General features: G+C 57.6%; 1 protein-coding gene across 3 annotated transcripts; it reads left to right on the forward strand.

Moving 5' to 3' along the window:
- Positions 1 to 24,475, forward strand: TTC38 (tetratricopeptide repeat domain 38). 3 transcript variants are annotated; one of them, XR_003791137.1, is made up of 15 exons: positions 1 to 62; positions 1,078 to 1,155; positions 3,343 to 3,424; positions 4,756 to 4,927; positions 5,777 to 5,950; positions 7,582 to 7,657; positions 11,091 to 11,210; positions 13,974 to 14,033; positions 14,878 to 14,916; positions 16,340 to 16,421; positions 18,189 to 18,354; positions 19,503 to 19,662; positions 19,884 to 19,957; positions 20,040 to 20,231; positions 22,145 to 24,475. XR_003791137.1 is itself a non-coding variant. In XM_029205558.1 (14 exons), exons 1-14 carry the CDS (start codon positions 30 to 32, stop codon positions 22,236 to 22,238), a joined length of 1,410 nt encoding a protein of 469 aa, XP_029061391.1. In that variant the 5' UTR covers positions 1 to 29; the 3' UTR covers positions 22,239 to 24,475. The 3 variants fall into 3 exon arrangements, 1 of the variants encoding a protein (XP_029061391.1); XR_003791136.1 differs by lacking the exon at positions 20,040 to 20,231 and having other exon boundaries at positions 22,145 to 22,468; positions 23,765 to 24,475; XM_029205558.1 differs by lacking the exon at positions 20,040 to 20,231.
- Positions 24,476 to 25,079: the final 604 nt, after the last annotated feature.

The following is a 25,079-nucleotide window of genomic DNA, read 5'->3' on the forward strand; positions in this document are numbered from 1 at the left end:
GCCCGCGCCCCCGACACCGACCCAGCACCATGGCCACGACCGCGCCCCTGCGCGACTGCCAGGTACGCGGAGGCCGCCCCCGCCCGGGTTCCCCGCGGCCCCACGACCCCGGGAGTGGCGGGATCAGCCCTGCCAGGGGTCCGGCGGGGACACGGACCCCGAGAGACGGGCACGCCTTCTGGGCGCACGGAAGGGACCAGAGGACCCTACTGTGACCCCCGCCTCCGGAAAATCTGCGGCGCGGGGCCCCGCCCCGCGGAGACCCCAGGTCCTCCTAAAAAGCTTAACCCCGGCGCGACACAGCGGGGACGCTGGGCGTTAGTGAGGGTCTCCCACGGGACTCGCGGGGTCAGGGAGCCTGGACCCATTTTGCACTTGAGGAAGGGGCGTTCAGAGGAGCGAGGGGACCTGCGCATAGCCACTCCGAGGAGCCGCCCGCTGGGCTGGCCGGAGTAAAGGTCATTTCTCCATACCGGGGAGTCGCCTGTCTGTGCGCCCCTGGCAAGACACCGAGACAGCGATTACACTGAACAGTTCAGTTAGTTGGGGATGTTTCCTGAAGGTCTGAACTATCTGGTAAAGTGGGGAGATGAGAGGAATTGTCTTGGTGGTTGGCACCTTGCCAGCCAGGTGGCAGGACCACCCTCCTGGTTTTGCCCTCCAGCGTTAGCCCTTCTTCTGTCCTGGCAGACCTCCCTGCCGCCTGATCATGGACTCCCCCTTACTGAGCGTCTGCTCCCTGGCAGACACTTTACAGTCACCCCATGTATCCTCCAGTGCCCCATTTCACAGCGGGGCCAGACAGGGGTCAGAGGGAGGACCTTGCCTGAGGGCACTCAGCTACTTAGAGGCCCCGGGGATTTGCGTCAGGATCTGTCCCACCCAGGGCTCAGCTCTCTCCACACTGCACCATCTGTGAAATCTGGGAGTCTGTGCCTGCCCCACAAGGACGGGTCTTATGGGAAGCCCATACCTGCAGGATGACAGGCATTAGCATCTTTGGTGCTTGGGGGTTGGGGATCGTGTGTGTTTGCTTGCAGGGCTACATGGAATAAGACCCTTTCTTGCTGTGTGTAGGCTTGGAAGGATGCCGGGCTCCCTCTCTCAACCCCAAGCAACGAGGCCTGCAGGCTGTTTGATGCCACCCTGACCCAGGTATGCCCGTGGAGTGGTGGCCCCTTCTGTAACGGTCCAGGGGGAGGTTTCTTAAATTGGTGAATGGTTTTTATTTTCATTAAAAACATTTTTTTGGGTGCATCTTACAGCTGCATTTATTCGTGCCACAAGTAAATGGTACTTCCACGCGTGCACAGTGACGCTATAGCTCCCAGCTAACACAGCTTGCTTGAGTTTACAGCCAAACCTGCCTGTCAGCTGATGTGCTCTCCAAGTAAAGCTGGTCAGGGATGACGTAAGCAGGCACGGGATGCGAAGCTTTCAAAACTTTACATCTTTATCCTGATTTTATAAGCAATGCAGCCCGTTAACCCCATTCCTGCCCGAATCTCCTGGTAAGCTTGAGTATATTAGGGCTTCCCGGGGACCTGAACGTTCTTCATAATGCTTTGAAGCATCCTTGCACAGGACCGATGGCTCAGGCCGCTCCAAAGCCCCCCAGCCAATGTCTCAGAAAGTGATGGATGCTTTTTAAACTGCATGCAGACTTGAGAAATCGACTGCAACAGAATCCATGTACCTGTACCCCCAGGGCGTGGGAACAGTTCTGCCTGCCCAGGGCATGGCTGAGAGGTCCCCCAAGTGGCAGGCATTGGCGTGTGAGGGTGCTGAGGGTTTGGTATGGGGCTCCTCCATTTAAGGCATGGGGCCCCACTCCTGGGGCTAATCTGTGAATATACTGCTCCCACCTATGGCTGTTCTAAGACCTTCCACCGTATTACCAGTCATTTCTAACACCAGTGAAGGAGCCTATAGTCTTAGAACTAGGGGAGTCTCAGAGGTAAGGCCCAAATACTTTGCTTGACAGGTAGGGAAACTGAGGTCCAGAGAGCTGAGCTGACTTTTGCAGTGAGCTAGAGCGGCAGGATGCATCTAGGTCTAGACACACTGATGGAAAACTAGAGCTGGGCTTTTTCAAGGGCGGTGAAATCGCTACCTACTGATTCTGTCCATGCAGCATAAGGGCCAAGGAAGCCTCTAGAAACATAAGGGCCATACAAGAAACTACTGGTGAAATGCTGTCAGCTTGCCAAGGGCCTCCACTGTGTGCATTTGAGCTCTTTGTCTGTTTGTCCCCTTCCCGCAACTTCTGGCCTCTGCAGAGCACAGTTTGTTGCAGGGAAAGTTCCCCAGTGCAGCGGCAGCCACCCCACCTCTCCCCCCGCCCCTGCTGTGCGTCTGCGTCTCTGTGCCAGCTCCCTTGTGTCTTGTTAAAATACATGTGCTAATTCTGTGTAGATGTAAGTTGGACAACTGACAGGGCACATTCTAAAATCTAATGCTTTATTATGGTTTTAGGATTTTTAAAAATTAAGACCCGGGTCAGGTATTTTTCATTTAAAATGTGTTTGCTGGGACTTGCCTGGTGGTCCAGTGATTAAGAATCTGTCTCTCAATGCACGAGACGCTGGTTCAATCCCTGGTTGGGGAACTAAGATCCCACATGCCACGGGGCAACAAAGCCCACGCGCCACAACAAGAGAGAAGCCCGCCTGCCACAACGAAATATCCCACGTGCCACAACTAAGACCCGACACAGACAATAAATAAATAAATATTAAAAAAAAAATTAGGGGCTTCCCTGGTGGCGCAGCGGTTGAGAATCCCACACGCAGCAATGAAGTCCCAACGCAGCTAAAAATAAATAAAATAAATAAATTTATTAAAAAAAATTAGGCATTAAAAAAAAGACTAGAAACAAATACACCAAATTGTCAAAAATGATAATGAGATGAGATTAAGGATACTTTTGATCTTTTGGCTTTCATGCCTCTTCCTTTCTGTAATGAATGTTTACTGTGATTCTTTTTTAAAGGAATGAATAGGAAGTAGCAAGCTTCCTATTTTGATACCCAGTGTCAAGGCCCCTCTTGGGGCTGACGAGGCCAACACTGTGGGCAGGTCACCTGTCAGGAAGAGCCTTCCTTTAGATGTTTCTTTTTCGGAAATGGTGGCCTCACCAGCCTTAGAAAATGTGCCTTGAGTTCCATGTATTCACCCTCTTCGTATGAAATCAACCCAGTTATGTTTTTTTTGAGCCAAGGTCCAGAAAATACCAGTGTTCTAGAAAGAAAAAAAAAAAAAATCAAGGTTTAGAAACAAGCCTTCATTTACATGAAGTAAAAACTCCCTGGGGACAGCTTTGTTTAACCTTTTAAATTTCAGTACGTCAAATGGACCAATGACCAGAGTCTTGGTGGCGTTGAGGGCTGCCTGTCAAAGCTCAAAGCGGCAGATCCGACCTTCGGTGAGTGATGCTTTCCCTGGGTTGAGGAGCCCCGTTTCACAAGTCCAGCCCCTCACTGTTTCCCTGACTGCAGGACTCAGCTGGGTTGGGGAGGGCAGGGCTGGTGGCAGTGACCAGGTTGGGAGGGAGGGAAGGTGATAGCCACCACTGTGCTTGGAATAACAGCTGCTCTCATAAAGATGCCAGGTTCTATAGAAGGCGTCTTTCAAACGTTCTCCTTAAGACACTGATCCCATTTCTCATATGAGGAAACTGAGATTCAGAGAGAGTAGGGAGTAAGAAATATACCCAAAGCCACCCAGCTGGTAGTTGGGGCGCTGGGATCAGACAAGGCTGTCTCAGTCTAAAGCCTGGACCCCTCGGAACACAAGAACTGGCCACTGCAGCCTATCTGGGCACTAGCGAGGCCAACCCCACAGCAGCTGTGACGGGGAGGGCCGACCTGGTGACAGGGGCTGCCATCACAGGCAAGCCATGTGCGTGGCAGGCACGCGGGCGGGGTCAGCCCAGTGCATTCTGGAACCCCAGGAGGGTGGCCCAGTGTGGGTGAGGTTCTGGGCTGGGCAGAAGGGCTGAAGATGGGAGGGCAGCAGGGACCCCCACTGTGGCCAGGTCCCAGTGAGGGCAAGGGGCGCAGAATAGGGGATGAAGGGAGCTGTCACGGGAGCCAGTGTCCAGGCGTGGGCTCAGGCTCTCCGAGCAGACCCTGGCCCCAGGTCAGAAGCAGGGGCCACATGGGTGGTCCTGGCACTGTGGTTGGGTCCTAGATCCCAAGCCTGGGCCAAAGACTGAGTTCCAAACGCCAGCAGATACCCTTCCTCTGTCAAGGTGGGGGCTGGGAAGCCCAGGTAAGACCTGGGGGCCAGCACACCTGCCAGCAAGGCTGCTACAAGGGCCACAAGGCACACCCCCATCTTCCTCGGCCCCCGAGCTCTCAGCGAATGAGAACAGACAAGACAGGATCATGGTTTCTGTCCTCTGGGGACCAGCCCCCCGACAGCATCTACCAGGTGGCCCTTGGGAGGCCCTGTGCTGCTGGTAGTGACAGTAGCAGCTGCGAGGGAAGCAGGTGGGGCTCCAGAGGAGCCCGTAGGCAGCCCCTAACCAGCTCACCTGGTGAGGGGCGCGCAGGGGCTCCACACGTTGGCCCTCCCCAGAATGCCCTCCACGTGCCTGGTGAGGAGCTGAGTTCCGGGCTGTCGGTGGGGACACACCCTACCGGCCACCTGGCTTGCCCCTCTTGGGACGTTGGGTGTTTATTTCACATGCAGGGCTGGGCTGGGCTGGGTGGGACCGTCTGAATCACCAGCTATTTCCCCACCTTTCGCCAGCCCTGGGCCACGCCATCGCTAATGGCCTCATTCTGATTGGCACCGGAAGCTCCGTGAGGCTGGACAAGGAGCTGGACCTGGCTGTGAAGACGATGGTGGAGATTTCCAAAACTCAGACCCTGACGCGGCGGGAACGGCTGCACGTGTCTGCAGTAGAGACCTTTGCCAAGGGGTGAGGGGCCTCCCTGGCCCAGGGGCTGGCGCTCCGAGGCCACACTGGGCGATGCCATGGGCTGCCCCTGCGCCGTGCGGAGGGGACCTCGGGGGGAATCTCACCCTGACTCCCGTGCCCGCCTGATTGAGAATCGCATCCTGCCTACTGCTCTGTCCTCAGCTGACTGCTGAATGAGGATGTGGTTGGTTAGGACTCCCAGGTTAGAATGCAAAGCAACTTATTGTGTTTCGTTAAATAAATTGGTTATTATTTTCATTACAAAAATAGTAGGACCACAGTACAGAAATAGATAAGAGATAGGAGAAAGAAGAAAACCCTCGCCCTTATGCTCCTGGCACTCACACACCTGTGAGCATCTGTCGTTCCCGTGGCTGTCCGTCCCCCTGTGTGTGGGAGTCCTGACCCTGGTGCCTGCCCCCAGGACAGCCCCTGTGTGTGCTTGGGCAGGAGAGATGTCCGCAGAGCTGGGTGACCTGAGCTGATGCTACAGGCGTTCTGAAGCAGTGACAGAGAGAGTTCTGTCCTGGTTTTCCCGGCAAGTGGGTGCGGATGTCAGCAGAGGGGTGGAATTCCACCTCTCAGGCTTCCTGCAGCTGGTTCACAGTCTCAGGTGAAATTGTCTTTGGTAACTTCTTAAACTAGTTTTTTTTTTTTTTTTCTTGAATTAGAGAGTAAAACTGCCCACTGAAGCTTTTCAATTTTCTGAGCCACAACCTAACGTAGAGACTTACACGTATCTTTTAACCAGTTCAGTGCAGGCTGTGACACTGCAGGTAATTAAGCCTTTTCCACTCCTCGTGTGTGAACTGTGTTCAGTGTTGCTGAGAAACTTCTCTTGGCTTCCAGGAACCTTCCGAAAGCCTGTGAGCTGTGGGAACAGATTCTCCAGGACTACCCGACAGACATGTTGGCCCTGAAATTCTCCCACGATACCTATTTTTACCTGGGCTACCAGGAACAGATGAGAGATTCTGTGGCTCGAATTTATCCCTTCTGGACACCCGACATCCCCCTTAGCAGGTAGGTGCTAGCTGGAAATCACATCGTTTCTGTTGCTTAGTCTCTCTCCTCTGCCCTAAAAACATGGCAACTCTCCTGGCCCTGCCCTAAAACTAGTGAGACTACTGTTGTTATTTCCTAGTTCTTTACAGTGAAAAGGTGGGACTTCCCTGCTGACCCAGTGGTTGGAACTTCACACTTCCATTGAAGGGGGTGCGGGTTCGACCCCTGGTCGGGGAACTAAGATCCTGCAAGCCACAAAGCTCGGCCAAAAAAAAAAAAAAGAAAAGTGAAAAGGCTTCACGTCTTCATTTGATCTTTATCCCGTCCTGGGAATGAGGTAGTACTATTATGTATCAGTCAGCACAAGATAATTTTTGCCACAGTAACAAACATCCTCTAGATCTTTTTCTCCGAAGCTTATTACAACAAAGGTTAGTTTCTCACTGTCCATCACAGGAGAACTGAGGCTCCACACCCCTGCCACTGTCGCCCTCCAGGATCCCAGCTGATGAAGTAACTGCTCTCGGGATACACCAGCTGCTAAGAGGGAAAGAGATCTCCTGGGGGACTCACAATGGCATTAGCGCTCAGAGTGAAGGGTGTGCCCTGCAGCTCCCGAGTCACTGGTCAAATCCAGTCACCCACTCACAGGGGGCCAGGAAGTGCAACTCTACTTTGGGCTGGGAGGAGAGGGAGGCCTGGAATAACCATGAACAGCCCTAGGGACCACCACACATGATCACCTCCGTTGCATTTTAGTCATAGGATCGTTGTGAAGGTCAAGTGGACTAGTAGATTGAAGAGCTGTATTAGTCAGGGTTCTCCAGAGAACAGAACCAATAGGATGTGTATATCTGTATCTATATCTATACTGCTTACATATATATATGGAGCGGGGTGGGGTGGGGTGGGGGGGAAGGTATTTGTTTTAAGGAATTGGCTCCTGTGACTGGGGACTGGCAAGTCTGAAATCACTGCAGTCTCTGCCTTCGTCTCCACGTGACTGTCTGTCCTTTGTGTGTGTGTCCATGTGTGTCTGTGTCCAAACCTTCCTCCTTCTCCTTTCTCTTATGAGGACATCAGTCATTGGATGTAGGGCCCACCCTAATCCAGGATGACCTCATCTTAACGTGAGCGTGATGACGATCTGCAGAGACTCTAATTCCAAGTTAGGGCATATGTTCAAACGTACCATTTTGGGGGAGACACAGTTTGACCGACACGGGTCATGTTGAGGATTGAACGGTTCTAGTGCACTTTTTTTTTTTTTTTTTTAAAGGGCTTCAAATGCTTGGCTTTTTATTTATTTATTTATTTATTTATTTATTTATTTATTTATTTATTTATGGCTGCGATGGGTCCCCGTCTCCACGCGAGGGCCCTCTCCAGCCGTGGCAAGCGGGGGCCACTCCTCATCGCGGTGCGCAGACCTCTCACTGCTGTGGCCTCTCCCGTTGCAGAGCACAGGCTCCGGACGCGCAGGCTCAGTGGCCATGGCTCACGGGCCCAGCCGCTCCGCGGCATGTGGGATCCTCCCAGACCAGGGCCCGAACCTGCGTCCCCTGCATTAGCAGGCAGACCGTCAACCACTGCGCCACCAGGGAAGCCCAAGTGCACTTTTTTAAAAAATAATTTTCTTCTGTTTTCAGCTACGTGAAAGGCATCTATTCTTTCGGACTGATGGAAACCAACTTCTATGATCGGGCGGAAAAGCTCGCCAAAGAGGTAAGTGGGCCCTTCCTGAGATGCCTGAGCCCTTGTGGAGTGGGGTCAGGTGGAGGAGAGCACGCCAGGCACGCTGCACCCCACCCACTCAGGACCTCGTTTCCTACCAGGAGGGCTCATGTTAACAGAGAGGGCAGCTCCCTCCCCTTTTCCCCACCCTGGGTTTGCAAAGCCGCCTTGCTCAGGAAACTCCCCACCTAGGCCATGAAGGCGAATGAGGCCCAGGGAGGTTCCGTCCACCCCTCTTGCATAGGGTCACATGGAGTGGCAGCTCTGCATGCCCCCAGCTCCGTGTCTTCAGGGCCCACAGTTTGCGCTGCTGGACCCAGACTTTGTAGGTGGGGAAGCGAGTATCAGCGTCACTTCTCCCACCTGGGACCTCACGTGTCTAAGTGTCACTGACTTCACTAAGCCTCCAGGAGCTGACAGATGAGTGATGAGTGAGGCTTGTCGCCAAAAATTCAATGAACTATCAAGTTAAGAAAAAAAAAAGGGGAATTTTATTCGAGCCAAACTGAGGATTGTAACCCAGGAAGCAGATTCTCAGAAAGTTCTGAGAACTGTTCAGCCTGTTAGAACTCAAAGGTACAGTCATAGTCATCTACCTTTTGGAGACAAAGGATCGTACATCAAAATGACATCCTGATGTTTTATGTAGCGGTCACCAAGGATACATAGTCCGGATAAGCACGGATGAAGCCAGCAGCGAGTCACCACGACCCCCTACAGAGCTGGGGAAGAACGCGTTCTTTTAAGAACTTACATTGCTAGCATCAGAAAAAAGGGAAGCATTGATGTTTATGGTCCGGCAGGTACTCCCATCTCTGAGGAGCACTGATGGATGTGTAACACACGTGCGTACTGCACATCAGGGAGGGAGGGAGGAGGCCCAAACAAGCCCAGAGAGAGAACTTTATGTTTAACTTTTCTTGTCCTGCCTTAAGATATAAATTTTATTTCATCAGACTGCTTCCAGTGGGCCCTGACCTGGCGTTGGGGTCCTGCTGGCCAGCCCTTCTCTTAAGCACTGCCCCCATCCGGAGGGGGCAGCGGCCAAGGGTGCAGAACAGGGTGGGATGCTAAGCGCTTCCAGCCTGCCCGGGCCCCTCCTTCCGTGCTGGTGGAGATGGGCTGGCTGGCCCCGTGGACGTCCCTTGCTCGCAGGCCCGGGAGCCTCAGCATCTCTGGCTCTCAGAGTCCCTCTCCAGCTCCCTCTCTCGTGGGAGTGGAAACTGAGTCCCAGGGAGGGGCCGCCACGCACACGGGGGTGACAGCCACTCCTGCGCCTGGCTCAGGGCCGGCACTCAGTGTACACGCCGCTCCTGTCGGCTCGATCCTCTGCAGCAGGGCATTGAACTCTTCATTGCCCAGAGGAGGGTGACCAGGCCCAGAGAGGCCAAGGCCATGGCCACACAGCTCACAGAAGGCAGAGCCACGGTCGCCCAGGCCACCTGAGCACAGTCCTTCTTGCTGCCTGGACAGACCTGCTCCCCAGCACCCAGCCAGGGCTCTCCCCCCGAGTCTTTGCCCTAGTTGGCTCCCAGCACCCCTCCCTGGGAGACAGCTGGCACCCTCCGGGGGCCCACAGGGCCTGTGGGGTCTCTGACAACAACTCTACCTATAAAATAGAGCCCAGATTTGACAGTAGGAAGATGAGGTCTGTGCTTTAGCCCTGAGTCAGGCCGTTGAGGGGCACAGGGAGCTTCACGGCAATCTGGGTGACCAGGCGCCACCATCCAGGGGGTCAGCTGTAGGAAGGTTCCCCTGGAGACCTTGGCAGCTGGGCCCTCCCTTTGGGTGCTGTCTATGTGGGCACCTGAGGGCTGGCACGATGGTTCAAGAAGTCAGAGGGTGACCAAAAGGTGCAGGTTCACACCCGCCAGGAGCAGGAAGCGGTGGCATGGGGTGCCCCACTCTGCTCCCTTCACGCCCCTTCTCCTTCAGGCGCCCACACTCTGACCCCAGCACCAGCCCACCACAGACAGTTACTGGGCAAGGCCAGGCCTCTAGGAGAGCGAGGGTGGGCTGCACAGGCTCCACTGGAGTCTGGAGAGGCCTCACGGTGGTGACGTGTGGGCCTTGTCTGCAGGCTGAACGCCCAGGGCAGGAAGAGCAAAGGGCAGCTGTCGGGGAAGGAGAGCCGCAGCGAGTTCAGGGTCACAGAGCACTTGATAGACTGAGACTTAGGGCGGAGGTGGGCGGGCCGGGTGCTGGGAGCAAAGTCTGGGGGCAGGCAGGGCCGGATCGCTCTGGCCTTGTAGACTCTGTCCCAGGGAACCTTGGGAGGGAGCCGGTCAGGAACCCCTCAGCGAGGGGGGAACTTAATCCCAGCAGGGGGATGAGAGCGGCCCTGCTGCTCTGAGCCTCTGCCTTCCGCAGCACGCTTAGCAGGTCCCTTCAGCCTGCTCAGCTGCGCCCCTGGGGTCTCCTGAAGGGTCCTGCTCCTGCAGGGTTCTGCCCCGGGCTGCCCGTCGTTCCCTACAGACGTGGCCTTTCTCTGTGTCCCCACGTGGACTGGTTGGGCCCATGCAAGTCAGGGCTGCAGCAGGGAGGTGGGGCTTGCTGGGGACCACCTGCCAGCATAGACCCCACAGCAGGTGCCAGGCCAGGGGTGAAGGTGCTGGGCTTTCCCAATTCTGCTTCTGTGAAAGGCGTGGGCGCCTGAGGTGGCAGGGCTGGGGGGACCCCGTGATCAGGTGTGGAGGACCCGGGCTCGTGTGGATGGTCCACAGGCCCGTGGTGAGCCTCAGCTTATTGCTCTGTGCCAGGATCAGTAGGCGCTCAGTAGCCATGAGCTAAACTACCCGCCGTGAGATGGGAGTCGGACCTCGTGTCCCGCCTGCCATGTCATCACCATCAAGTCCGAGGGTCACCGGAGTGGCTCTTGTTGTTCCTAGCAGTGATACCAGAACGAGCCTGGAAAGCCACACATGTGGTCCTTGCATGTGTGTGGTCCTTGCATGTGTGCTAGTCGGGAGGGGCAGCCGAGAGCCCCTGGAGCGCACACACTCGGTGTCCGCTGGCCTCCACGGCAGTTGCGAGAGGAAGGCGACCTTACTTCTCACCACAGGGGAAACTGGGCAGCGACTCAGCTGTATGCAGGAGGCTGGGGGCCAGGGGGTTGGATGAGCCCCTGCTTTGGAGAGACCCCAGTGCCACCCAACTGTGTGGGCCCGGGCAAGTCACTTAGCCTCTCTGAACCTTAGTTTCCTCATCTGCGAAATGGGCAGTGATACCCTCTCTGGCAGCATCTGGTGTTTGGTCAATGGGCTGGTCCTTGGGGTTGTTATTTTGAGGCAGAGCCCAGGCCCCTTGCTTGCCCAGGCCCCTCGTGCCCCAGCACGGCTTGGGGACGCCTTGTCACCGGGCAGCCTGACTCACCCATGTTATCTCGACTTGTCCCCCACCCAACCCCCACACCCCCGCCACGTAGGCTTTGTCTATTAACCCGACGGACGCGTGGTCGGTGCACACCATCGCCCATATTCATGAGATGAAAGCAGAGGTGCAGGATGGATTGGAGTTCATGCAGCGCTCAGAAACCCACTGGAAGGTACGATTCGTGTCTGCCCACCTGCCTGGAAAATTCTGTTTGTTCCCCCAAGTTAAGCCAGGGATTAACGGATGGAGGTACAAGGCGTGGCTTAGCTCTGGGGAGAACTCATCTTCCACTTGGAGGCGTTTCTGTCAAGCCACCGAATCCCCTGGGAACCCCACGGCTTCCCGACATCCGCTGATGTTTTGAAGGTGTTTCTAGAACTGGTTGTGGCCTGAGGTTGTAGAAGGAATGGATGAGAAAGGTGAAACGAGAGCCCAGCAGGGGTGAAAACTGTGAGCTCACCGGCCAGCAGACTGGACACAGACCCCAGAACCACAGAGCGTCCTCAGGGAGCACATGGTGCAGCCAGGGCTTGATGGGAGGGATGACGGCCCAGCCACTGTCGGTGGCGCTGGTGTGCGGGGCTCAGGGCCCTGGTGAGGCAGCAGCGTGGATGCCATCCAGACCCCTCAAGCCCTTCCAGGCCCTTTCCTGGGGCCTTAACACCCAGGGGCCTCCCTGCTCCCACCCCCGGCGCCCGCCTGTGCCCAGCTGCTGTGGCCCTCCCTCTGCATGCGCCTGTGGTCCTTGAGTGTGTCTCTGGCCTACAGCCTGGCTACCTGTCCAGGTGCGGTCTGCTGCTCTGCCCTTCTCTGTGCTATGGTGGGCTTCCCAGGGCACCACCGGCCAAGACAGTGAGTCTCTGCCAGGGCCTGGCACCGGGCAGCAGGTGCTCAGTGATTGAGCAAACCACGGAGAGACCAGGAACCAGGCAGGGAACAGGGGACTGGCATGGTCACCTCAGTTCCTCCCAGCAGCTCCCTGGCCTAGGACAGGCCAGCGAGAAGTAATTTACAAGAAGGCAGATTCCTGGCTTCTCCAAGAGGGGTATTAAGTAGAGCAGGCGAACTGGTGTAAGAGAACCTTTGAGAACTATAATCTCATTAGATTCACACTCAGATCTTTTTTTTTTCTTCGGCTGCGTTGGGTCTTTGTTGCTGTGTGTGGGCTTTCCTTAGTTGCAGCAAGCAGGGGCCACTCTTCGTTGCGGTGCCCAGGCTTCTCATTGCGGTGGCTTGTTGCAGAGCACAGGCTCCAGGTGCGCGGGCTTCAGTAGTTGTGGCTCGCGGGCTCCAGAGCTCAGGCTCAGTAGTTGTGGCGCACGGGCTTAGTTGCTCCGCGGTATGTGGGATCTTCCCGGACCAGGGATGGAAACCGCGTCCCTTGCATCGGCAGGCGGATTCTCAACCACTGCGCCACCAGGGAAGCCCCCAGATCTTTTTAAGGATCCCCAAACGCTGGGCATGAGCTAGGCCCTGGGTGGGGATGGGGGTACAGTGTGGGTCGGGCCCTTGTCCTCGGGCTCCCCCTGCAGGTGCTGAGTCTGGGTGGAGGGAGCGCAGAGTTGCCGTGTCCTCTGAGGGGGAGGCCGCGGAGGCGTGGCCAGGGCCAGGTCATTTGTATTCCACTTACTTCCTGCCCCCAGACTGGGATTTTCCTGGGCCTGGGTGCTTGAGGCCTGGCTCCACCCCAGGATGAGACCGTGGTCCCTCTGAGCCTCGGTTTCCTTACCTGAAAACCTGCTGCTGCAACAACTGTGAAGCCCTTGCCCCGAAGGAGTCCCCATCGGTGTTAGTCCGACTGTAACAGGCAGCCCGAGGTGGCTGGGGCCATCTCCAGCAGGCGCTCGTCCCCTGATGCCTGCACACGTCCCTGCAGTGGCTCCTGCCAGCCTCTGGCCTGGCTGCACAGCCCTGGGGTGGACGATGTGGCCTGGGGCTCCCTTTCCTCCTCCTCTAGCACCTGCCCCAGGCATTTGGCTGTGCCCCTTCCTGGGGACCCCACTGAGAGTCCCACCCAGACCTCTCTGTCCTCAAAAGGCCCGTCAAGTGGAGCGAGCAGTTCCCTAGCAGCGCATGACTGCACCATGCCAGGGGCATTCTTGGGGATGTGGAAACCCAGAGGAGGCATCCCACCCAACTGGGCTTGAGGGAGAAGCAGTCAGGGAAGGCTTCCTGGAGGAGGCAACGTATGAGCTGAGTATTGCAGGGTGAGTAGGTGTTTGCTAGGCAGAGGACAGGGAGATGTAGGATCAGCTTAAGCAAAGGCGCCAAGGCCTACAGGCCTCTCCCTGTAAGGGAGAGGGGAGTTGGGTGGGTTGTCACCCTCAAATACAGATGCCAGGTAGACGTGGGCCGTGGAGGAGGCATCGTCAGTTCCTTTCCAGGAGATGGGAGGTGGTATCCAGGCAGAGAAGGAAGTGTCAGCCGCAGCCCCGTAGCCTAGTGTTCATGGTAGGGCCAAAAGCGTACCAGCTGCAGCCGTCTAGATGTCGCCCCATTCCCCTTATTCTGTGGGCTCTGACAGGACCTGCAGGGAGTTTGGCCCTGGGCTCACTGATCCGTAGGGTCTTACTGGATGCATTGCACTGTTTGGACGCAGTGGGCCTCTGCAGCCGTTTGGACAGACTTATTCATTTTCTCCACTCCACACCCAAGGAAGGTGAGGCTTTGGTTCTCCTGCCTTCTCGCTCTGGGGCTAAGATGCCAGCCTGCCACAGCCTCAGCATCCTCGGAAAACTCAGGCCTCTCGCCGAGGCTCAGAGCCAAAGGAGACGGGGCGCGGACCCGCCGGCACAGGCCGGCCAGGGCGGTGCCCGGGAAGCGTTTCCGGCGTTCAGAGCCGTGGCGCTCTGCATTGACACAGAACAGCAGCTGCTTCCCGCCTCCCCCCAACAGCCTGTCAGATTTTCCCCTCATTCTCTCGTTCTTTCCCCAGGACTCTGATATGCTTGCTTGTCACAATTATTGGCACTGGGCTTTATATCTGATTGAAAAGGTAAGATGACCGGCTGTCTTATCCTATAAAGATGTCCAAGGAAAGAAATATTTTTCTACCTTTTGCTATACTTTGTATCCTGTGGAGCAGTACGGCGTGACTGCACATTTCAAAGGTGTCTTGATGCAGCAGAGCACTCATGTTTTCAAATAGCTTTTCAGGCTTAAACTACTTTAGGTATTCTGCACTGTCTGGACTTGGAAATCACGTGTATCGTGTGCCATTTGTGGAGACAGGGTAGCCCGAGCGCCTGCCGCTGTGGTGGGCTGCTAGTCTCCCACCTCACGGATGTAGCTGAATGAACCATGGGACCCTCCGAATGCTTTGCCCCAGTGGCAGTGAGGGTGTGGGAACACCCTTGACCCCAGTGATTCCACCACTGGGTCCCATTTATAAGGGTTTGTCTTACAGTTTATCGTAGAGAAAATCTAGAAGCTCCCTAAATGTCCAAAGAGAAATGCTTGGAAGGTGAGGACCCTGTAATGACAGGCAGAAGGCAGTGATACAGTGTCTCCAAGAAAGCAGTGAACCCAACTGGGCAGTAAGGAAAATAAAGGGAAAAACAATCCTAGAAGAAACACATGAAAAAGCCGGCAGCCGCTTGACAAGCGCTTCATAGGAAGAATAATGCTTTCGCAGAAAGGGCTCCCTTAGCAGCAGGAGCTGCTGCTGTGTCTTCTACACGGGGGAGCGAAGGGCTGGGCCAGAGGTGGGTTCCTCTCCTCCCATCCTGAGACCCACCACGGCTGTGGGGCGGGGGCTTTGTTGAGGTCATTTGCAATTCATGTCTCAGCATCACATTTCACCTCCTCCACGTGTTAATGCCGGAACTTCATTCTTCCAGGGCGAATACGAGGCCGCATTGACCATTTATGATGACCACGTAAGTCCACGCTTGCACCCGATTCGGTTTACTGCGGCGATTTACCCTTCCATCTCTAACAGATCTTTGAGCCAATCAGTGTTACCCCAGCCAGACCCACAGCTGGAGCGAGAGCACAGCTCTTGTGTAAGACCTCCCGGCATCGATTCTCTCGCAGAGCCCAGAGCGGTGTCGAAACCCAGAACGGGATTTGACTCTTTGCCCGTGGGCGTTGGTTGATTGCACATCTCATTTGGTCATCTCTGAAATCTCAGGCTTCCCTCCAGTCATTTTATTTTATTTTATTTTAAAATGTATTTGTATGTTCTTTTTTAAAAGAAGACCTTTCTTTTTAAAAGAAAGGTCTTCGTTGTTGTGTGCAGGCTTTCTCTAGTTGCAGCGAGCGGGGGCTACTCTTCACTGCGGTGCGCGGGCTTCTCATTGCGGTGGCTGCTCTTGTTGCGGAGCACAGGCTCTAGGCACGTGGGCTTCAGTAGTTGCACCACGTGGGCTCAGTAGTTGTGGTTCGCAGGCTCTAGAGCGCAGGCTCAGTAGTTGTGGCACACGGGCTTAGTTGCTCCGCGGCATGCGGGATCTTCCTGGACCAGGGATCGAACCCATGTCCCCTGCATTGGCAGGTGGATTCTTAAACACTGAGCCACCAGGGAAGCCCCCCAGGAATTTATTTTTTCTGTAGTAAAATATACATACCATATTTTACCGTTTTAACCAGTTTTGAGTGTATGGTTCTGTAGCGTTAAGTATATTCACGTGGCTGTGCAGCCATCACCACCATCCATTTCTGGAACTTTTTCATCTTTCCAAACTGAAACTCCTGGCCTACTAAACACTAACTCCCTATTCCCCCTCCCTCCACCCCCTAGGTATGTTTAAGAGGGAAAAAAAAAAAAGCCTAACTTGCAACTGCTGGGGACCCCACCATGGGCTTAATAGCAAAGCCTGGGGTCACAAAAATGCTTGTAATTTGAGGATCTAAACCCCAGAGAAAAACACTCAGTAAAGTTTCCTATAAATCATCCTCTCGAGTTGTCGGGATTTCGTAGTAAAGAGTGAAGGGTGACAAGAGCTGTGTGCCGTGAGACGTAGACCAGACGAATGTGGAATCGTGGTCGGGAGAGATGATTCTCTGCCGTCATAGACCAGGGCTGGGGGCAGGAGGTGACAGGTGCAAGGGCCCGGCAGGTGCTCCCCCAGGTGCCAGTGCGGTAGGCTCTTTCTCAAGTCTGTCCAGTGTCCCTTGGGCAGCTGGAGCGGTCCAGGCCCTCGGAGAGGGGAATGACCCTGAGAGTTGGGGTGGAGGGGACACTGGTGGTGGCTCCTGTTGGCTGAGGGCTGGCTCTGCCCAGGCCCTACGCACAGCCCAGAGGGGTGGGCTCTGGCCGTCCCTGCAGCCCCTCATCCCCTGCCTGCTCTTGTCTTCCAGATCCTCCCCAGCCTGCGGGGCAGCGGCGCAATGCTGGACGTGGTGGACAGCTGCTCCATGCTCTACCGGCTGCAGATGGAAGGTACCCAGTCTGGGCCTTCTCCTCTGGCTCTTCTCCTCCCACCCGACGAGGGGACGGTGCCACGGCCTGGGCTCAGGCCGGCAGGAGCTCATTAGCGAGTTTCTCCAGGGCCTGCTCCCGGTCCCAGGACGGCGCGGCTTCGGGTACCAGCCCTGAGGCTGCCTTCCAGCTGGCCTGAGGCCAGTGGGCCAGGCCACTGCTGCCCTTTCTCCCAGTTCCCTCCGCTCCTCTGTGTGCGGGCCTCAGGCTCCGAATCCTGCTGGCACCTGCCGTTCCCACAGCCTACCTGCCAGGCCTGCATGGCGCGGGTGGCGCCTGGCCACCTGTCTTTGGGTGCCACCTCAGTTTCTCAACTCCCTGGGATTTCAGAGGGAGGGTTTTCCCAACAGTGTCATGCAGTATTCTTCAGGGAGCCTGGATGGGGTTGCCCATAGCCCTGAGGGCTACGGAAGGCTTATGGCCAACCACTGGGGTACCAGATAGCTCTCCCCTCTCCCCCAGGCTCAGCAGAGCCAAACCTGTACCCACTGTAGGTCCTGGGTCAGTGGGGATGAGGCCCGGGCAGGACTGGCTGTTTCCGGGGACTCTGGGAAGGCTTCCTAGAGGAGGTGAAATGTGAGCCATGGAAGGGAACGTAGGGTTTTGCTGGGTGGCGACGGGACAGGATGTTACAGGTGGGAAGCAGCCTATCTGAAGCCCCCAGGACACAGAAGCCAGTGGCCTGTTATGGGGATGAGTGACGGAGTGTGGGGTCCGTGCGCTCAGAGGAGCAGAGGAGGCTGAGAGCTGGGGAGGGAGGGTGAAGAGTGTGGCTTTCACCTGGGTCTGCGGGGAGCCCGCGGGGCAGGGCTGGCCAGGCTCTGTCCAGCAGGGGGGCTGAGCCAGGGGAGGCTGGGCTGGAGGCCGGGGCATCCGTGAGGAGCTGGGAGAACAGTGAGGGGCTCTCACGGCCGTCCAGGTGATAAGACCTGGACACCAGAACCCAGGCTGGTGGAGGCCTGTGTCTCTGTCCGGCCAAAACCATCGGAACTCGGTGCGGGGGGGGGGGGGGGCCGGGGGGCAGTTGAGTCCTGTTGACCCTTCGCCTGTGGAGGCGCAGCCTGGGCCCCCCTGAATTTGCCGGAGGAGGGGCCCAGCCTGGAGGCTGGGAGGCACGGTGTGGGTGCCTCGGGGCCGGTGGAGGGAAGAGGAAGGCCACTTGCTCCCTCAGCACGCAGAGTGGAAACTTCAGAGCCACGTCCAACTGACAGGCGGAGAAATGGAAGTCAAGGGCAACAACAAGGTCACGGGAGGAGCCCGCTAGGAGCAGTAGGAAAACTCGGGTAAAACTTGCAGGAGCGGGAGGGACAGGAGGCAGGAGGCGGTGGTGGAGAGCGGAGCAGAGGGACTGTCCAGAGCTGGAGATCGGGACCCAAAGGCCGAAGGCTGCTTTCTATGAATTCCGCTGTGCTGTGCTGTGTCAGGTGCCTGCCCAGTGAGAGCCACGGGAAGAAGTTTTAAAGTGGTTTGGGGTTTGTCAAAGGGTCCAGAGACCTCATTTAATACCCTTCCATAGCTTTTTTTTTTTTTTTTGCTTTCTACCTTACCCGTCTGCCGCTTTTATGATTAAACAAAGTTAATATAAACCGGCCCTCAAAGCCTCAGCCCGAGGCCAGACACCGCCTGCCAGCGTCACCCGGCCTCCTCACCTGGAGCCACCCGTGGGTGCCAGAGGCCCGTGCGCACAGCGCTCATGCCAGGCCTGCGGGTGTCCTCCCGTGTCCCCAGGGGTGTCTGTGGGTGAGCGGTGGCAAGATGTCCTGTCCGTGACCCAGAAGCACAGCCGAGACCATATCCTTCTCTTCAACGATGCGCACTTGCTGATGGCGTCCCTGGGCGCTGGGGACTCCCGGACCACGCAGGAGCTGCTGACCACCCTGCGGGATGCCAGCGAGTACGTGGAGGGCCCGGGGCCACCGGGAGGACCCCCGCCCTGCTGAGAGGGCCCTGGGGGGCTGCTCATGCCGCCCCTGCCCGCCTGGGGGGCTGGAGGCCCCACTGGTGGGTACAGCCGCACAGACGCCCGTGGAGGGCTGCTCGCAGGTGTGCGCCTCCTGGGTGTTTGTCCCCATAGGTATGCATCCCCCACAAGTGTGTGCCCCCAGGTGTCCACTCCCCACCCCCAGCCCGGGCGTGCGTCCCCGCAGGGTGTGCCCTGCGAGGGTATAGTTGGCTCCCCCAGGACACAGAGCAGCCTCTCCATCCCCTCGGCCTCAATGGCAGTGTCATGCACAGGGGATGCAGTGAGGCCCTGGAACCAGAGAGACCCGCCGCTTACAGGGCCTCAGCTCTCTGATGTGAACCTGTTTCCTCATCTGCTGGGACAGGCTGGTAGGAGAGTGAGGGGCAGTGACGTGGTGACACACACCCAGCACAGTTCCTGAGCCGGTTCCAATCACAGCAGGGGCCAGAGAGAGTCCAGGGAAGCGGGCTCTGCACAGCACAGGCCACCAAGGAGGCAGCCAGCCCTCGTCTCCTGCCTGTAGGGCTAGAGCTGTGGGACCCATGAACCCTGGTGGTTTGTCCCGGGTGCCTGGGGGAGGGTGGCCACCCACGGCTGCTTGCCCTGCCCCTCCTCCCAGGGCTGAACTGCATGAACTGGGGTCTTTGGCTGGGGACGTAGCTTCAGGCCCCCAGCCCTCACGACCTAGATCGACCGCCACCTGAGGGCAATGGGAAGACAAAGCCTGCCACAGCTGTTCACTCCAGGGGCCGGCGCCAACTCCAGTGCCAGCCTTCACCTGCATTGCCCTGCGAGGGCGGCACTGCTACTCCCACCTTACAGATGAGCAAACCGAGGCCAGGCGTGGGGCATCCGCCCAAGGCCACGTCGCAGTTGAACTGAGTTTAGAGCCCAGTTCTCTCCCCTCCCTGGCGGCTTGTCCTCTGTCAGGTCACCTGATCAAAGCACCTACTGTGTCAGGCACGGAGCCAGGGATGCTGGGCTGAGGAAGAGACAGCCCCCTCCTCAGGTGCCTGAGTGGGGGGGGGGGGCAGCACGAGGCCCTGCAGGACACTGGGGGCACCCTCTTGGGCTGGCAGGTCCCCGGGGGAGAACCACCAGCACCTCCTGGCCCGCGATGTGGGGCTGCCCTTGTGCCAGGCCCTGGTGGAGGCCCAGAGTGGGAACTCCGATGGCGTGGTGGAACTGCTCCTGCCCATCCGCCACCGGATTGTCCAGATCGGAGGCAGCAATGCCCAGGTGAGCCAGCAGCTGCGGCGCGAGGGCCAGTCCGGGAGCCCCTGTGCCCCACGGCCTCTGTCTCCGCGGTGTTGGTGCCCACAGTGTGGGAGAGTCCTTGTCGTTCACATCCCCCAGTAAGCTTGTCGCTGAGAACAGGCCAGCCTGCAGCGGGGAGGGGGCAGGCATCCCTATACCTCGTCCCACGTCACAGAGCCTCACGTGCCCACTTGACCTTTCAGAGAGACATCTTCAACCAGTTACTGATTCACGCGGCCTTAAACTGCTCGTCCGGCATCCACAAGAACGTGGCCCGGTGAGTTCCTAGTTCTGGTCCCAAAGCCCAGCTGGGAAGGACCCCGAGCACAGCGCCCTCTCACTCGGGGGTCTCCCCACAGGTTTCCAGGTGCCCAGAGGCTCCCACCTCCCTTGGCCCGAGGTGGTGCCCACCTCTGAGGCAGAGATGCAAGGCTACGTGGGTGCCTGGCTCTCCCCCTGTGAGCGTCTTCAACTTGACCAAAGGATCTGGCCACCTCCACCCCCAGGCCCCCCCCCCTGCGCTCCCAGCCCACTCCTCATTTCTGGCCACAGTGAGCTGCAGTTACTCTTTCAGGCCCCTGGGCCTTTGCACGTGCCACACCCTCTGTCTGGGACATCCTTTCTTCTCTTGCACCTGCCGACGCCTACCGATCCTTTGGGTCTCAGCTCACATTCTCCTACCTGTGCTGGGTGCTGGGGGCGGGGGGGGAGTGGTGGGCAGGAGACCCAGGCCCAGGCTGCATGGAGCTTACCTCTCCTGTGGGAACTGACACGAGGCAACCAATGCCACAAATATGTGTAAAACTGACACGAGGGCGGGAGTATTGCCCAAGACGCTGTGATGAGTGGGCGGGGGTTGGGAGGGAGGGTGCCTGGTGGAGGTGACACTCTCAGGGAGGCCTGAAACCAAGCGAGTTTAACCAGGCCAGGGGTGATCTGGTTAGGAGGAGGGGTGTGGCTGGAGGATTGGGGGTGTCAGGGTAGGGGCACCCCAAGAAGAAAGCTCTACCCGTGAAGCCAGCCATCGCCGGCAGCCTTCGCTGTCCCACACCCCATTCACCTCGACCTGCACCAGCCCCTATGCTCCTGGGGGGAGATGTGACCCCCCCCATCCCTTAGGTCCTCCTGGAACGCCGAGGGGAAAGAGGGGAGCCAAGGGGTGCCGGGTGGGCAGGAGGGGTGTCGTGAGGCCCAGCGAAGCTGCCACTGCAAGTCCAGGCTGCACTGTGGGGCCCAGGAGGCCCTTGCTGGGCGCTCGAGGTTAGAGGTCAGGTGGAAAGCACCAGTGTCCAAGCACAGGCACGGGCGGCCCACGGTGGGCAGGGCCCGGCTGCCCCGACGACCGTTCCAAAGCAAGCAGTGCAGGTGCTGGTGAAACAGGTGTGGACGCTGTGTCACACCTGAGTCTGGATGGACACGCTGGAAATGGTCAAACCCTGGAGCGCCCTGGATACATGCCCCTCGCTGTCCCCCTCCGTGGCCACGTGCAAAACCGCACGCATTTCTCTAGTGGTGGAGCCGCTTGGGGAGCTCCAGGCCTGGTGTGGTGCCTCTGGCAGCTGGGCAGGGAGGGTGGGGCCCCTTGGACGGAGAGGAGGGTGCAGGCTTGAGCGGGGGAGCTGGGGCCAGCACACGGGCGGGGTGACGAGATCCATGCTGGGGGGCGGAGGGTGCAGTAGGGGGTCTGCCCCTGAAGTGCGAGGGGAGCCTACTGCTTCGGGGTGACAGGCACGCCCCCTCCTGGTGCCCTCCTGCCATCCTCACACGGCTCAGCTCCCCTCCCGTCCAAGGTGGAAACCCTCGGCCCCCTGCCATGGTGTCCCTGCCCCAAGTGCCAGGCCCCGGCCCCTTAACCGCACCCTCGGCGCACAGAATCGCTGTTGTCAATTGTTTGGGGTCTTTGCCTTAAATGATTCTCTCTTTGTTGAAAGTTCGGTTTTTCCCACACCATCTCTTATGCCACTCGCTTTCCTGGAACATCCTCAGGCGTGGCTCTCCCCCCCATCCCCACAGTCGTGCTCTACCCTCTGGTCCCAGCATTCCGTATGGCGGGAGGATGGGCCCCAAGTTCCTGGGGCAGACGAGGCCACGGGGATGTGCTCACCCTGAAATTTTCTGCACTCGGGCATCGCTGGGAGCATTGTCAGGATGCTCTTTGAACACCGGATGTCCTGGGCCAGTGCGAGCACGCGGGGCTCTGGAGTCCACGCTTTCTCATCCTCACATCTCCGCCCACCTTCCCTCTGTCCCCACCCCTGACGTCCTGCCTCTGGGTCTTTGTCCCTCTAGTCCCCTCTGCCATGATGCCGTCCCCTCCCTCCACCGCTTGGGAAGGGGAGCATCTTGCTCTCTGCCACTTCGGCCCCAGCCCGTGCTGCCTGTGTCCTGCCTTTGGGGTGGAGGGACCATCCGCCCCCCCACATTCTAGGAGGTTCCAACACAGAGCCTGTCTCTGTTTCCCCAGGAGCCTTCTGATGGAGCGAGATGCCTTGAAGCCCAACTCCCCACTGACTGCGAGGCTCGTCCGCAGGGCGGCCACCGTCCACCTCCTGCAGTGAGGCGGCCTGGCCGCCTGCCCCGCGGAGCCTCCCGGGCCATCAGACCAGCTGCCACACTGGCTTCGCAGGGTTACAAGTAGCTGGAGCCTGTTGATTAGGCCTGTAAAGCGCAAAGCCCTGTAACCAGCAGCGTTACAGGAAGAGGGGACAGAAATCAACTTTCAACATGATTCTGAATCTTCTAATCCTCGTTAAGGGCCAGGGTGCAGTTCTAAGCAGTCAGAGCTGAGGTGGGGACCGCTGTTGCACTTGCCTTGCAAATTGTATTTTCCCAGGGGACCCTTATACCTTCTGGTCAGTCAGGGGTCGGAAGGGTTGGTGCTGGGCTCAGCTGGGGGAGGGGAGTCTCCTACGCAGACCCTGGGGGCACCCCTCCCCCCCCAGCCTAGGCTGCCCCTGGGATAAACCCCTTCATTCTGTCTTCCTCCCTGTATTCCAGGCAGGTTCTGTTGTCCGACCTTTTGGGTGAGAGTACCAATGGGGGGGAGTGACTTGCCCAGGGTCACAGCTAGTGGAGGCCCTGCTGACATTCACCCCAGGCCCCTGTGCTTCCTGGGAGAGGGACCCCCATCTTGCTGCCTGGGGCCTCGGCCCTTCTGCTGTCTCTGCAGAGATGTCCTCAAGCTTCTCCCTGGGCTTTGGTGGTGCTGGTTTGGGCTTGTTTTCTCTTTATTCTAAGCTGCCCTTCGTAAAGGGGCCTTGGGTACCTGGTTTCGTCAGCCATGCTTTAATCATAGGAATGCACACTCCCTGAGCTGGTGGTGTGCTATCTGGGGTGTGAGAATCGAGCTCAGAGGTTGCCTTGCTATGGCAAAAACCAAAGCATTGTGATGTGGCTTGAACAAGATCTGAGCCAGTTTTATAAATGCTGCCTCGGTCTCCTTCCCCATCAGTAACCTGGCCCTGACGCCCCCCCCCCCCCCCCCCGCACGCTGCAGGTCTCGGGAGAACGTGCCGACTCTGCTGTGCCGTGAGGGGCGATCCCAGCCCATAGATGTTTCTCAGGTTCCTTCAGTGCAAACTGAAATTAGCTAGAGACTCACGGGGGCAGGTCTCCTGGGAGAGAGCAGACACTTGCAAATTGACTAGACAAATTCCTGGGATTAAAATAAATTAGTTAATCGGTTCCTTTGACTAACTGTTGCTGGGTGGGCATCTTCTATTTGTCAGGCCTGGGCTGGGTCCTGGGGAGACAGGCTTCTCCTTGAACTTGGGTGTGGGGCTGGGCAGTGGGTCAAGAACAGATTAATTACAATGGGATTTCAAGAGAGGGGCTGTTAATCCCCAGGAGCTAGGGACACAACCCAAGGGAGAGCCTGCCTTCCCATGCTGAGCTGTCCCCTCCTGCCAGTTCCCCTGACAGAGCCTGCCCACGCCCCGTCTGCCCTCCCCGCTCCTGGTTCCAAGCAAGACACAACTTGGCCAGGGAAGCAGGAACCCTGGTCCCTCCTCCAGGAAGGCCTCTGCTCTCCCACTGCAGGCTGGTGCCCCACAGCCCTTGCTATTTATTGCACCTTTCTCCCCAGCTGTGACCTCCTCAGATCAGGGACAGCATCTGTGTCCCCGCATCACCCAGCACAGAGCCTGCACTGACTACCTGTCAGTGAACCCATGACTGGTGAACGATCCCTTGAATGAGTGCATTAAAAAATGAAGAAGAATCTACTGGGGAAAGGAAGAAACGAATCTACAGTGGGTAGGCCATTGATAGAAGAGAGGAGGAGGCCAAGAGAAGAGATGGATGAAGATATAGCAGCAACAACTTCTTAACAATTGGTGTGTTTACTAAGCACGTAGTATGTGCTGACGTGATACAGGGGGAAGAGCATCGGGAGTGGGTGTTTGGGGACCCTTGCCCCCAGCAGACACCCACAGGGCTGTGGGGACCTGACACCTGGGCCAACAGCCCTCGCGTCTAGGACCTTCTGGGCTCCTGCCGCGGTGGCCCTGTAGTCGTGAGTCAGGCAAACCTGGGCCTTGGGACCATGGATTGAGCACAGGCCACACCAACCTGGCCGCTGTCTTCAGGAGGCCCTGGCAGGCCGAGGGAAGCGTGGAGCTCCCGGGCCAGTGGGCCCAACAAAGGCAGCCTGCTGGAAGCTGAGCGGGACCCAGAGAGGCCGCTGGGGGGACAATCCGACCAGGACCCTCCTTCAAGCCCCTCTCTCCTTCCAGGCCAGCAGCCAGGGCCATTCCTGGACTTCCCTGTTTCTCAAGCTAATAAATTCTTTTTCTGAAGCCAACTTGAAGCTGGTTTTCTGTAACTTGCAACACAAAGGCTCTTGACCAATACCTGCAGCTGGGATTCGCACCTGGGTCTGTCTGGCCCCATCTTTCTTCTCCACTTAAGCAGGATCCTGAGCAGATGGTGGAGCTCAGAAAGGAGCCATGGACAGAGGCTCAGGGAGGAGAGGGGGGAGACTAGCACATCAGAATGCAGTGGAGGCGGAGGCAAAGAGCGAGGCTGAAGGCTGCAGAGGGAGCCCCCAGATAGAAACGAGGTGTCAGGGATGCCAGGACTAAGCCTAAAGGGGTTGCAGGGGGCAGGCCGTGCTCAGGCCCTAGACAGGTTCTCCTGGTCCAGGGGTTATAAACTAGGATGTCTGGTCACCCAGAGCCCCCCCGGGCGCTCCCCGGGGCAGGGACGGGTCTTCTTAAGCTATTAAGAACTGACCCGTAACGCTTTACAAAGCAGGTAGATGCACCTATTCTGTTTGGTCGCCACGTCAACACCCTACGATAGGAATTTGATTTTTACTTAGGGATGAAGAGCTGGGATCAGAACCATGTCCCTTGCAACGTGTAGCTGTCCTGATGCCGAGACTGCGGAGACACCACGCG

This window comes from Monodon monoceros, unplaced genomic scaffold (assembly GCF_005190385.1).
Source record: "Monodon monoceros isolate NGI ecotype Baffin Bay Population unplaced genomic scaffold, NGI_Narwhal_1 Super_Scaffold_6, whole genome shotgun sequence".
Classification (NCBI taxonomy): domain Eukaryota; kingdom Metazoa; phylum Chordata; class Mammalia; order Artiodactyla; family Monodontidae; genus Monodon; species Monodon monoceros.

What these genes read in the sequence shown, in the direction of transcription:
- TTC38 (XM_029205558.1), top strand. Translation starts at nt 30, where the DNA reads ATGGCCACGACCGCGCCCCTGCGCGACTGCCAG. An exon ending in TTGATGCCACCCTGACCCAG is followed by an intron (nt 1,156 to 3,342) that starts GTATGCCCGTGG and finishes TTTAAATTTCAG; the next exon opens with TACGTCAAATGGACCAATGA. An exon ending in ATCCACAAGAACGTGGCCCG is followed by an intron (nt 19,958 to 22,144) that starts GTGAGTTCCTAG and finishes CTGTTTCCCCAG; the next exon opens with GAGCCTTCTGATGGAGCGAG.